This window comes from Anopheles stephensi, chromosome 3, assembly GCF_013141755.1.
Source record: "Anopheles stephensi strain Indian chromosome 3, UCI_ANSTEP_V1.0, whole genome shotgun sequence".
Classification (NCBI taxonomy): Eukaryota; Metazoa; Arthropoda; class Insecta; order Diptera; family Culicidae; genus Anopheles; species Anopheles stephensi.
The window spans coordinates 8,397,785-8,411,886 of record NC_050203.1 but is presented as its reverse complement, the minus strand read 5'-3'; the positions used below and the strand labels follow the sequence as shown (position 1 = coordinate 8,411,886).

Genomic DNA, 14,102 nt, shown 5'->3' with positions numbered 1-14,102 from the left:
CTCTGTTGTTTTGGGTCGTCTGAGCTGCCCGAGCAAATCTTGTGCGAGCCAATTTCGGTGAAGCATCGAACCATAGCGAGCCCGCTCACTAAACCAGCAAGCAAGATGACAGGGAGAGAGAGAGAGAGAGAGGCGGCTAGGATATAGGGGATGAGGTCAGAGGTCGAAGCTATGAATAACCTCACGCGCTAGTGTATTGGTGTAGCTTCGTGCGAGCAGTTGTACGAAAACGCCTTGAGTAAGGACGAATTCAAATTTTGCGAGCGTGAGCTCCACACCGTTGCGCGAGAGTGAGCGAGAGAGCACAAGCTTTCGTGAAGCGAGCGCGAGTGACTGAGCGTGCTGGTAGGATGGTGCAGGAGTGAGTGGGAAAGCACGACCAGAAGGAAAACGGGAACGCATCACAAGGACCTACCCGTATCAGGTAGGTCCCGGCTAGGCCTTTGCCAACGAACGGCATAGCTCAGTTCGTCGAGGAAAGCTCAAGCAGATGGATCGTACGTTAGGACGAACGGTGGACACTGTTAAATGTGAGTAGCTGCACTCTGTGCTGGTGTGCTGTGGTTTTGCAAGAATCGCTCGGAACTACCTACAAGCAGTGATATTGTGTGACATGGCCCAAGTGTTTTAAGTGTGCTAGTGATATCAAGAACGGGAGGAAACAGTGTTTGCTATAAGCAGATATTATCAAAATCGATCGAAGATAGCAGAAGTTTCAGGAGACGAATAAGTAAGGGAAATCAATGAAACCTTCCCAGTTGAAACAGCAAGAACCCGTACACCGTGGCAGCTAGTTAACGCCCGCAAACATTGCCCTGCCCTATTCCTGCTGGCGAACAAGCGGAAAGAACGCGAAGAAGCAGAAGAATCAAGCTGCTGATCGAAACACTCTCACATCGCCCAGCGAATTTTCTTCTTGCCTGTCGGTGTTGTTACCAACAGTAGTTTGTAGCGAAAATTGTGTCGAATTTTTCGCGAGCAGCCAGTGCCAGTACCGCGCAGGTGCGCCACCACACGACACGGTTGGCAGAAAAAAGGGTCGGTACGAGTACGGGATGAGCGTGGTGCGAAATCGTGAACACACATTACCCGTGCCCGAGAAAAGCACGAAGGTAACGAAGGCCTCGGCGCCACACGGCTCCCCCCCCCCCCCCCCGAGCTTCCGCCACGCAGCACTTCCTTGAAAGCTCCGAGCTGAAAGGGATCGGTTAAAACGGGAGACATTCGACCCAAAGCAGTGGGAGTGTGCACGATCCTGGTATGTGCGAAAAGTTGGAGCTTTTAGCACCGGGAAACCCGTTACTCATCGCGAGAGCTTTCTGCATGTGTGTGAGCAGAAGGTAAACAGTGAGAAGCTAAGCTCTCACACGCACACGCGTTCACTCGTACGGTCGTTCTCACCGGGTAGAATTTGTTTTCCTGATTTTCTGTGAGTAAGCGTAAGTTCCTACGAGCGTACCCTGGCGTGATGGAAATACTAGGCCCTTTCGCAACACACCAACACTTGTGCACTTTTTGGAAAACCGATCCAAGTAAAAGCACTCACCAATACACGTAGCCACATCCATTCGAAGCTTTTTCGGTGTGCACATCAACACACACATACAGCCATACGTACGTTGGTCGTAAGGTTGCAAGAGCTTTTCGAGCAGCGTACCAAAAATCAGCTCCATCGTTCCGTTTGCTGGTGGTCGTGGTACCGTTGTCGTGTGTAGTCCTTTCAAGGGCTCCTTTTCCTGAGTGTGTATTTTTTATGTGTCCCACCCAAAATATGCCAGTCTGAGTTAGGGACCGAAGCAGTACCGACGGAGCTGGCGAGCTCCACGGTGGGAATTGAACACGGTTGCAAAAACGGTGCCACCCAACAATCGAGTGTCCAGTAGAGTGGGCTGTGTAATAGTTGAAGCAGTTAAACGGAAAGGTTGTTGATGGAAGTTTATTTCAAAAAGAATATCATTAGCTAGAGTTGGAGCTGTGTCGAGACCTCGCACTTCAAGTTGCAGTGATTTATCATGCAAACGTGACGGGCAATCCAAATAGCTGTTGCCCGTACGAACTGTCAAGTTCATTTTTCGCAGATCAAATATCGTGATCCTAGTTCACAGTGTACCTCGTGGTGACGTTTTTTCCTCGCTCGCTGGAACCTCAATATTTGACCCTTTTTGGTCCTTTAGTGTGTGGTAAACGGTTTCGCGTGTAGAAGAGTATCGGAGTGCGTTTGTCACGCAATCCTTCATTAAAGTCTCCCACTCCTATTCGGAAGCTCTGTGTGGAAGTCCCGGGGGATCAAGGTGTTCACGGAAGGGTTAGGAAGGAACGAACAGTGTTTCAAACAGGCCGCAACCAGAAGAAAATAGCGTTACACCCTTCACGATACGCCGTACTTACGGTAGGAACGCATTAATTTTCCCGATTTCAGGTGCCAGTAGGTCAGTGTAATAGACCTACGCGGAGGCAACGTGAGAGCGATTCACCAAACACCCCGAACAAATGTAAGTGAACCGGGAGAGAGAGAGAGAGCGCTCGTGCAAAGGAAGCGCGGAACAAGTGCAAATAAAGAGAGTGAAAATCGTGGTCCATACCGTGATATCCTTCAGTGAAGCAGTGTGTGTCGTAGAAGCAGTCAGTGAGGCAATACGAAATCCGAGGGATCTGCAGGAACAGCTGCACCAAGCCAACCAACAACAACCAGCAAAGGAAAGAAACAACGATACCGTGGGCTCACGAAAAAAAAAACGCGGCATAATGTGCTAGCTGTACCCGGGGTACGACGTACCGCAACGGTTCCGTTGCTGGTCCGTGGTACGGTGGTTGTGTGAGTGGCTCACGCGGATAAGACGGGCACTCGGCTGGTTCAGCGAAAGATGCCTTCTTCCAGCTCGCGTACCAGCGTGTCCCAGCGTGAAAGGGAAGCTCGTCACGAACGGTCCCTCGCCCGACGGTCCGTGTCGGCGTGTGTCGGTTCCGTACCCGGCGGAACCGGATACCACTGGAAGGTGCGGTGAAATGGACACTTGGTGGTACGTCCTTTCTTCCCCCATCCCATTGCAGCATCCGTCTGCTGTGATCGGTCGCTAAGTGGGCTGCGTTGTGTGCGGTGATGCTGTGATACGAAGAGAGAGCGAGCGAGAGCTAGTGAGATATGTTACTGTTCGCGACCGGAAAACTGGTCTGAGCCTCAGAAATTCGACGTCCTATAGAACCTAGTGGTGGTGGTGGTATGCTAGTGCAGTGCTGTACGGTGGTGAACAGATCGGAAGCAGATGATAAAGGTGTAGAGTAGGCTTTGCCGTCGATGTGCGTACCCTCAGACCTGCCCATGTTCGCGTGTTCCAAAGTGTTTGCCCGGTTGATGCAAACTATGCGGTGTGTACGTGCATTGCCAGTGTGTCGCTTGGGTGCGGAAGAATGAATTATGGTTCAGTTGGCACAGGTGTGACATAGACCACGAGCCCATTACGTGAAACTAATATCCCTGTTCGGACGAGGACGACCGCTCAAGAAGAACGGGATACAGCGAGAGAAAAAGGAGGAAGAGAGAGAGTGAGAGAGTGTGTGTGTACGAGCGAAAGAGTAAGGTCACATACACATTCCCTGAGAGCGACGGGGCTCGGACGCATAGCAGGTGAACGCGTAGCCTTCACGGATCCAGATTCCTGCATCCCGTGCGTGCGTGTGTGTGTCCCTTTGGCCTTTGGCGTTGCGAATATCTCGCAGCCAACGGGCAACACAATTCCAATTGCAAAACAATAGCGAAATCACACCAAAACATTAACTACAAGCACGCACACTCGAGCTCGCAGACGGTGTTCGATACGCGCGGTATCCTGTGACGGAGCAGTGGTCCTGCTAGCGGAGGCAACATCGCTGCGGCTGCGGTGAGAGAACGAGAGCGAAAGGACAGAAATCCTGCAGTCATCATCATCATGTCGCTTACTATCGAAGTTCCGCATGCGAAGATCCCCTCGCTGGGTGTCCTCATCCTGACACTCAACCTGGCTCTGTTCCTGCCTCAAACTATAAATAGGACGCCACCATATGTGCTAGCGGGGTAAGTGTTTTCTTGACTGTATATCGTTCTCCTCTAAAAACTTCACATCAGCAAGTCTCCCTGAAGCGCAGAATTTATTGCACAAGGTTGCGTACACTGCACGCTGCAAGATATGACAACATCACCCGTCTCTAATCCCAACGATTGCCCAAAAAATCTTTACCTCATGTCCTCAATGGCCATGGGGCGCTGCTGGCTTACAGCTCACCATCTACTTTTTTTTCCTTTGCTGCATACCGCATGGTGCGCACAAGAATAGGTGAAATTTTCTTGGGCGTTGCTAACACAATACCACCAATGGACCGTGAGCGAGAACTTTCCAAAACCCGACCGGAAAACCGAGCGGGCCGAGCAAACCGAGCGAAAATGAGCAAAACACTGGCGAGCGTGATTGCGTGAGCGGGTGAGAAACAGTCGTGAACGACCCTGATTTTTCCTCACCTGTTTTCCTCACCAGCTCACCCATCCCTCCCTAGGCGGTGTTTGTTGCCTGACTCTTCTCCCACCGAACTGAAACACCCTTCCACACACACACACACGCGGGGGTGGGTGAATTTTCTTACGTTCATCTTACGAAGGCAGAAGGTTCGATCCCAAAGCTGATGTCCCACCGACCCAACGCGTTAAGGATGTTTTCGCTCCTTTACCGTTGAGGAATCGGTTATCTCTCCTTTTCTCTCTCCCACACACACACACTCACTGCTCACTCACTCATTCTCACGGGGTTTTGAACTCACGCAATAAGAAGTACAGTGGCAAGTTTGGCAACAGAGCCCGGTTTTGGTTGCTTGAAGGTTTGGCTTCGTTTTATTTCTGTTGTTGTTGTGCGTGTGCTACGGGTACCGAGCTGAGTAATGTGAGAAAGAAAAATCGGAGTCCTTGGAAATTCCGATTGATCTTGGTTGGTCGTTTGACATCCTTGACTCACAAAGAGGTCAGCGATGGGTTGCTTTCCACCACACAAACCGAACTATCGCAGCTCGGTACCGTTCAATCGATTACTGCCAATCTCTTCTGCCATCGAGTTTGTGCAAAATACACACCCACACGCACACGCACACTCGTATTCGGAGGTCATGAGCTGTCGGAAACGGTCCGTCAGATCAATACAACCTACAACCTGCCAATCGTGCAACGCGCACCGAAATCTATCTGTTATTTTGCCAAGCCTAACAGCACATATGGTGCGAGCTGCAACCGCAACAAGGATCAATTCTAATGCTCAAATCAGGTACAAGAAATTGCCTTCAATTGCGGTGGTTTCATCGGCAGCCAACACGTATGAGCACCTTTCATTCCAAACACCTCACTGCCAGTGCACGGAATTGCACTTCCGATTTCTGGCTGACGGTTTTGACGGGTTTAAATTCATCCAATCAAATTCACCAAACAGCAGGGGTCGTTGGGATGTAAATTGAGGCGTATCGAGGAACTTCAAAAACTACACCGAGTTTTTTAGTTTAAACCACAACGACTACCAAAGCTGCCAATCGAGCAATGTAAGGGTGGCATTGGATTGAAATATAGCTTTCGTCGATATTTTTCGCGATTAAGTTTTGAGCATCAAAATGGTTTACCACCACCACATGGCTTTAAACATGTTTTACTGTGGGTAAACTAGCTCAATACAACTACTCTTTATAAGCTGGATTTCAAATGTACCAGAAAAAGAAAGAAAATTATTTAATATGAATCAAAAGAAAAGCTGCAACAAAACCCCTCTTCAGATTAGCACTAAGAAATTTACATAAAAATTGTTAATCAACAAAAGCGGCGCGAATGGCAAAATGGCAAACACTACATCTTTGATGGGTCGATCGAAAACACACATACACACCGCTGGATATTTAAACTCCCCATTCAATTACACTCACCTTTTGCATTCACTCACCCCCCCACCACAAGGATGCTGTGACTCCACCGTCCCCCCAACTGCCTCTCGTGTATGGCTGAAACCATTCTGGGAAAAACCACCATTGTGATGTAGCGCACTGGTCCACACGGTAATGACGTCATTCATGCCACGTCGTTCCCTGTCTCTGGCGCCCAATCTTTTTTTCTTCTTCTTCTTTCGCTCGCTTTCCACCAAAGTCGTTGTCTGCTGGTGTTGACGTTTCCTCCCTCACACACACACCTTCTTTTGAACTGTTGCACTCCACATTCAGGCGCAAGGTGTTGGCAGCAAATTAGCATGGTGGGATCCGACGTTAGTCCGACCTGGCTCTGGCTGGGTTGTGGTTTGTATCGACGCACGTCACGGCAAGTCATCGGGTGGGTGAATAAATAGGTCACCGATTTTCAGTGCTGGTTGACAATCCCTAGCACACACACACACGTACAGCACAAGTGTCATGTGGTGAGGGAAAAGCAAACGAGAAGATGGGAAATTGGAAAAAACCCACCCCACCCACCGCTCCGCTAACCAAGATGAATCTGACCCGCATCGTGCGGAGTGAACAGTAAGCCCCCTTGCTCGGTCGGTACGAATGGGTCCAGATCAATAATTGGTTTGGGAAAGCAGTGGAGGAAAAGTCATGAATATAATACCACATGAACCTATGCACTGGCCAGAAGCGCCGGTAGGTGTGTTTGTGTGTCCATGTGTCCACATTGCAGTGAAAATATTTCCAAACACCGGGACACCCTTTGGGCACGCTGGCCGAGTGGGGAATTCGGCCACACAACGGAAAGAGCAAATATTCGTATTTGTGTGTCACGTTCTAGCTGCAGCATTGCCGCCGGGCATTCTGGCTCACGAAACTTTCATCAGCAGCACAGGCCGCTTGCTTGCTTCGGTGGTGACCTAGGTTCGAATTTCACGCGATCTGACCACCAACCCTCTGCATTGCTGCATCTGCGTTCGTGTTTACGTCCGTCCTCTTGAAACCTGCCTGGACGGCATCTCATTCTGCATCTGTGACGGTGTGTGTATGTGGCTGCGTGTAGTCCTCTAAATCGGGCACGAAATATTCTGAAAGCTATTTTTTTTTGTCACCCAAAACGAAATATTATATGCAAAATAGAGGATCGAGCCAAGGAAAAAAAATGTACCACACAATCTATTGTTGTCGTCAGGGTTTTAGGCCACCCCAAAAATGGGGACTCCCCATTTCGTCCTTCCCAGGCGATACTAGTCCCGTGGACTAGTGAAGCCATTTTTCGCTGGGTCATTCGCTTTGGTAGCCTTCCATGGACGGTGTTTTCCCGCTAGGGGGTTGCCAGCGGGCCAGGCTACTTATGCATATGACTACTGCAGTCAATCACGCTACCGTCCAGCGGTCCTGCGTTATTAACTGTAGCCGAACGAGGCACGCCGGGCTGCACACTGGGACACTGGGACACTCACAAGCCGAACAAAGAGCCCCCGTGCTAAATCAACCGAACCGGTTTGCATGTTTGGTGCCCGGTGTACCGCGGTAAGATTTATAGCCAGTCAACCTGGCCAGGTCTGCGGTGTGGTCATACGGCACACGATCAAACACCAGGTTTCAGTCCGGTGGTCGTGGCACAAAGAATTGCCTGAGCCAATTAGGCGGCCAAACCCGTGGGGAAAATGTTCCCGCCCAGCCTGGGGACACAAATGACCTCAAAGTGTTTTGTCCGGTAGCGCTTATGGGATGGCGTGTATTTCAATGCTATTTCATGTACTTGTAGCGCGGTTCGTTTTGGAGCAGAGTATGGGCGGCACAAAGCTCACATAATTTAAAGAGAAAATATATAAAGATTCTGATTAAGCCGTTCTTTGCAATCTATTGAATGGATTGAAAGGATTAAACATTTGAAAACGGGTCTCTTCGAAAATTATTAAAAATATGAGACATTAAAATAAATGTATGTTCACTATAGTTTCACCAACGTATGTGCTACGCAGGAACAGAAAATATTGCTTATTGCTCAAATATTTCCTGGCTCACAGCAACACATACATGTGGTTGAATGTTTTCTTCATTCCACTACAATGCAACAGACAGTTGACCTATTTGAGACACATGCTGCACAGCAGTGTCACATGCTGCCCGTACCAAGTATGCCATGTCGCTCAAGCAGCTGCTAATATGAGCCTATGCTTTCTTCAAGAGAAACAACACTAAACACCACCAGCGCTGAGAGTAGGGAAAAGGAGGCCAGATTTACTTACTGTTACGCAACTAAATAACTTCAAGGATAAATTACGCAAAATTATGACATAGAAAAATAATCATCGAGTTCCGTCAAGAACTTATCATAGCAAACTTTAGTTCACACTCATATGAGCACTTCCCTCAGCTCCTTTATTACCCATCCAGCACACATCCAAACAAGCAGTGGCTCCTCTAAATTGTCAGCTACAGCATTCTATCGTATGCGCGTTCCGTTCCCATCGATACTTAAGGATGATTTTGTTTGCACCCTATCGAGATGTCCCAAGTGGTAACGAGAGATAAGAGATCATTTTTTACCACTCGCTCCGTAACGTTCATTACCCATGCATACTTATCGATGTAACGAAAGGCCTGCCGGTCGTAGAATGAAACAACAATGTTATCGTGCTTGATATGGTACACACTAGTCAACCATTTTCCTACAAAATGGCACTTAACAAGAGGATGCTTGAAACCTGCCTTTTGAAAAGTCTCTTGATAATCGGCTGCTCTAATTAACTCTTACACTTTATTTTGCTTGTGATATTAATTTCATACAAGATTTTTCTTTTGAAACAAATTTTTTTCTTTAAAACTGCATCTTACACGCCATTAATCTCGTAAGCTGCCACACAATTCCTTTGATGGAGACGCCTGGTTGTTCACAACTTGAACCCTCGCTAAGCTAATTACCCTTACACAATCTATTAATAAAATAATATTTATATTTGCATCTTCGCACACGTTCCGAGGGAATAAAAATAAGGGCCCATGACAACACCTCAAACGCTATCTGCACGCGAAAGTCCCACCCCCGGTACGATTATGTCAGAGCGAGAAATCTTACACAGCCACATCGTCACCAATATAATGTACGCTTGAATATCACCCTCGTACTACGGGTAGTATGTGGCTTAAATACGATAAAGAAAACCGACCATTCTTTCCATTTCACCAACCATCGACCGGTAAGCGCATAGCAGTGTGAAATAATTTTTAAGCCAACGAAGCGTAAAATTCTCATTATATTATGCATATTTGGCTTTTCCCTGGGTTACGCTGCTGCTGCTGCTGCTTTCCAACGCTGCCCTGACCTGACTCGCAAAGAGGTCTTTGGTTGTGATACAAAGAGGCGGTCGACAAAGAGGCATGAGTGTAAAAAACGGAGCTAACTCCCAGCATCCGGCTGATGATAGAGGCGATTTCCGCCGGATGTCAGCTCGGCAAACTGACAGGACTAGGAAACTAGCTTACCTAGCGTCCCCGCGCTCGCGCACACACACACTCACTCGCTCTCTTATGTGACAGCTCAGCGCCGACATGTTAATATACCGTCAGACGGTATGCCAGCTCGATTCCCCAGCGCGCGAACGTCCGAACGAAAAATGCTGTTCGCAACCCATCATGGCGCAAATGAAAAGTTTTTGCGCGCGCTAAACAATGTGCCGGGATGAAATTTCGTCCCCTCCCAGCGGGACAGCCGCTCGCTCGCTCGCTCGCTTTTATTTTGGCAATTTTCCTCGCTTGCCTAGAGCTCGGACCGGGGCCGGATGAGGAAATATGATGCCCTAGGACCAAAGGTGAAACTCGAAAATAAGTCAGGTCCGTTAGGATAATTAAAATCTCAAGAGAACTACGTGAAGTACCACTCGATTGTACGAACACCAGCCAGCCCGACCCAAGCGATGGGCCCGATGGGTTCAAAATTCCAACCAACCAACCAACCAGCACACCAGTACTCCCAAACGGCCCAAAACGAAACTCCAAATGAAGTTATCGAAAATTCATTTCAACTCAGTTTTCCGCGTCCCCGTGCCAACCGACGACCGGGGAATTCCCCGTATCGGGTTGTGTGGGAACGAAAAGTTTTCCATTTTCTCGGGAAACTATATACACGCCAAGTTTTGTAGGAAATTTCATAACCTCAGCGGGAAGCCCAAGATCTGACGGGCAGGCGGTTTGGATGGTAGCGCTAGCGGACTGAATGTGAATGAGAGTATCATGTTTGCATTCCCTATTCACCTACACAGTGGACCGTTTGTGTATGCGATGATCAGCTCTCGGAACATTATCATTCAGTGCACACGCTCTTCTCTAGCAGGTACTACCACTGGGTCTTTATCATACTCTTGATTTAGATGGCAACGTAAGTGACAGCTTCATACAATTTCATGAAGGGCTCGGAAACGGCATTACTATAAATATCAATAACCAATCAAATTGTCTTTTTGAATGGTGGCGCCTATGAATATATTAATCGAAAATTAATTTAATAACGGAATATAAGATATTTTGATCTACAGATATTTGATATTCTGCCAGGATACTGTATAAGGATACTGCGTTTTTCAATCCATACTACAAATATCTGTTCAAAAGAATGAATGATTATGATAAACACACATATTGCATTAAACGCTAATATTTCCTGCAATTAAATCAAACACAGGTTGTCCTTGTACGTAAAAACTTTTCCTGAAGAAGAAAAATATCCTTCCTTCTCTATAAAATCGATTTTTTCTACAAAACTATAAAAGCAACCTTCAACCCATTCTGTTCTCTGTTCTTTTACGATTCGAAAATGAGATCCATCGCTCCTCCATCTCGGCTGTTTCATTTAATCCGTTCAAATAAATCAGATATGCACACTCGAGCCCCTGAGTCTCGCCTTTGTATTATCTGCGATGGAACGATACAACGAAAAACCTTACCCTTAGGGGGCAGATACGCTCGCAATAAAAGAGTTCCTTTTTTAATTTCTTTCCAAGCTTGTAATCACGATCGTCCCATCGGATGGAATTTTGCCTTCCCTTTGGATCAGGTGATCAGGTGCGCTTGGGTGCAGTCTAAAAAACCGAAAACCTCCTTCTTCCATTTCCCTTCACTCCTCCTACCTTAAATCCTATGACGCACTCGCTCAGTTATTTGATGCTTCGCAAGATTGGTCCCTTGGCTCCGTTTCTTCGCGACCGTTACTACCTGCGACAGCACAGTCTTGAAATCATTCGCTTTTCTCGGCAAAAGGAAAACCCATTACTTCGTCGTCCCAGTCGCACCTTTAAATTTGCCCATGGCCTCCTGCAACCGGGCGGGCGGGAACCCCCAGCCGACCCACAGTTCCATCCGCCTGCCGGTGCTGTGATTAATGAAAACGGATTTGTCAGCGTTTGCCAGCGAAACGCGATTGGGGATTTATAATCAGAATTAATAGTTTGTTTTCATTGCTTTTCCCGCGACCGTGCTTTTTTCCCACGACCACGACACCACCGGGTAAGGTTCATTTCGTGCATCGGCACCAACACAAGGTGGTAATGATGGGTGGGACAGCCAGAACTTTCCATCATTCCCTTCGCTACAACGAAGATTGTATTGAGAATGTCTTTTCCGTTCACGTTTTCTCGCTCTTTCTCTTTATCTCTCTTTCCCGCTCATCCATCGTCTTTACTGCGTGCGCATCGCAAATGAGATGGATTTATCCTTCGCGAATCGTTCCCCGTGGACTACCGGAAGAGGATTGAAAACGATTCCGTTCCCCGTTTGGCGGAACTCTTCCGAACCCAGCTTCATGATGGCTTAGCATCGTGCAAAAATGCCTTTGGGAAGGCGTATCCCTTTTGCCTTTGGTACGATTCATCCCTTTTCTCCCTCCCGGTCTACATTTCGTTAAGCAGGTCAACTGACTGCTTCGGTTTGAAGGCTGTTTGGGAATAGCGTAACACAGTGTAGAGTAAAAAAAAGCTTCTTAAAATGAAAAGCTTTCCATCCTTTTACTCGTTACGACGCGTTTGCTTTAATCTCCCGCATCTCCGCTGGCCTGTTTTCCACCCCTAAAACGGTGGCAGTCCATCCCATCCATCGTATCTTTCTTGGCCTGGCTGAATAGCATCGCTCCCCAGGGAACCAGTAAAATTGGGTGGAGATGTCCATAAAAAAGCAACCTGCAAGAAAAGCAACATAAATTTGATTACAGTCCCAGCCAAACCCATCTCCTTCACACACACACACACACAGGACAAGCACACCGGATTCTTTACCCCTGCCTGGGTAGAAAATGCTGAATGAAACAACCCGGGAAAAGAATGTCATGTAGCGTCGGTTGTATTTATGTGTGTGTGTGTGTGTGCATGAACGAGTTTTCATTTTTCTGTGCCGGGGAGAGAAGAGGAGAAGTGGTGAGCAGTGGATGGATGAAAAGATCGACCTGCTTGATGGACATATGATGGTGGAAGCGCACTGTGAGTTACTTTATGAGCCAAGAAGGAAACGATTCCAAATGGAATCGGTTGCTAGGGAGGATTGGATTTTATGAAGCGTTTTGCTGGCGGGTTGGTTAGTAAAGGAAATCATAAAGTGTCGTAAAAAATCGTAAAAAAGCGCCTGAAATTATCACACCTATTCTTTCACTGCTGTTTGCATTCAGATTTGTCTACTGGGACACATTAAGCGGCTCGAAGCTGGGAGCTACCCAGATAAAGATTTAATACTGGATTTCTTTGAAAAATCTACCTTGTTAAGGACTTTAAACGTACCCACACAGGACCGACCAGCTATAAATAAGAGTCATAACTAAGTCAGGGAGGACAGTAACGAAATGAAAAGATCTCTTGAGGTTGTAGATTCAAACAAGAAGAAGACGGATTTAAAAAGGACCTCTCCTACAGTCCAGTAGTTCTTCAGGAGCTCTTATAGTTCTTTAACTTAAAATTCTAATCCCAGCATCATATCCAGGAAGTAAAACAGTTGATAAAAGTTATTTTCACATGCCAGTATCGCACACGCACTAACATCAAGCTCTATTTTTGACCCACCTCCTTCCAGTTGTATGGAGCTCAGGTCATCATTTAGCTATCTGAATGTTACCAAAGCAGGCAACCGCACTTTGCACTCATTTGTAAGCTAATTTCTACCGCTCCAAAACCAAAGCAACCGAATCGAGTTTATGGCACGGACACGCACACTCACACAAACACATACTTCGTCCACTAAACCGCGCCCTTCTTATCCTTCCTTGGCTAACCGCGAGCCACTATCGAAACACTAGCGAGGCTAGCGAACCTTTTGCAAGGGACAATACCAAGACTTGGCTCGTAAATTAAACCTTTTAAAGCAACGGCACGGAACGAGCAGCATACTGCTGTGCGTCTTCCATGGCGTCGTATGCCCGTTCCAACCGGCGGGCGTTCCTAGCGCGTAACCACTTTGGAGCGGTGGGCCTGAGGTTATTTTTATTACCGGAAATGGAACCATGGAGCTTCCCGGGTCAGTTCCCATGCCATTGCGCACTCGGACGGCCACACCATGCTGTTCCTGCCGTTGTAGTTTGGCATAGTTATTTCACTCATTTCACAGCAGGGATAATTGCAGGAGACTCTGCTAGTTGGATGAAAATCAAATTGATCCCTCACCCGTTTTTCGCCACCCTCCGGTACCCTCCAGTTCGCTGCTACTGGGCCGGCGAGGGCTGTTAAATCATACCCATGGAATTGCAAATGGCTTTTGACTTCACGCACAGGTTTCCCTTTTTTCGGGTGGGCAAAAACAGTCCAGAGACATCGTATGACTACGGACCACCTAGCACAGTACACCGGAACGCTATGTTGGTAACGCTTCTTAGTGCGTTCGACATAAATTATGTACGCTGACTAACCTACCATCGGCACGCAGCGAGCATTGGCCACTGGGCGGAACCATACTGTTTCTTGGTAGACTATAATAGCCGCTTCCAGCCGTGCTCTTAACGTGTAATGCTCGTAGCCGACCAGCTGGTCTGGAGTGATTTTCTGACGGAGTAGTGCTGCGTTGCATCTCCCTATAATAGTGGAGATATCTTGATTATTTCTTCAAGAGCAGACCCAAGTGTCCAGAAAGAGGCACATCTTTGATTCAAGAACTCCAAGTACTTCAAACTTTGATTAGGATTTCTAAACGAC

The 14,102-nt window shown here is 47.5% G+C and overlaps 1 protein-coding gene across 6 annotated transcripts in view; it reads left to right on the top strand.

The window, feature by feature from the left end:
* The first annotated feature begins 447 nt into the window (after positions 1-447).
* Positions 448-14,102, top strand: part of LOC118510532 (gamma-aminobutyric acid receptor subunit beta) — a 66,000-nt gene continuing 52,345 nt past the window's right edge. For 4 of the 6 annotated variants that reach the window (XM_036052478.1, XM_036052480.1, XM_036052483.1 and 1 more), the window contains exons 1-2: positions 448-530; positions 2,420-4,051. In XM_036052478.1, coding sequence (XP_035908371.1) covers positions 3,927-4,051 — 125 coding nt within the window. In that variant the 5' untranslated portion in view covers positions 448-530; positions 2,420-3,926. Of the gene's footprint in view, positions 531-567; positions 731-1,777; positions 1,922-2,419; positions 4,052-14,102 lie in introns of those variants that run through there. The other 2 variants (XM_036052481.1, XM_036052479.1) reach the window with 2 other exon arrangements.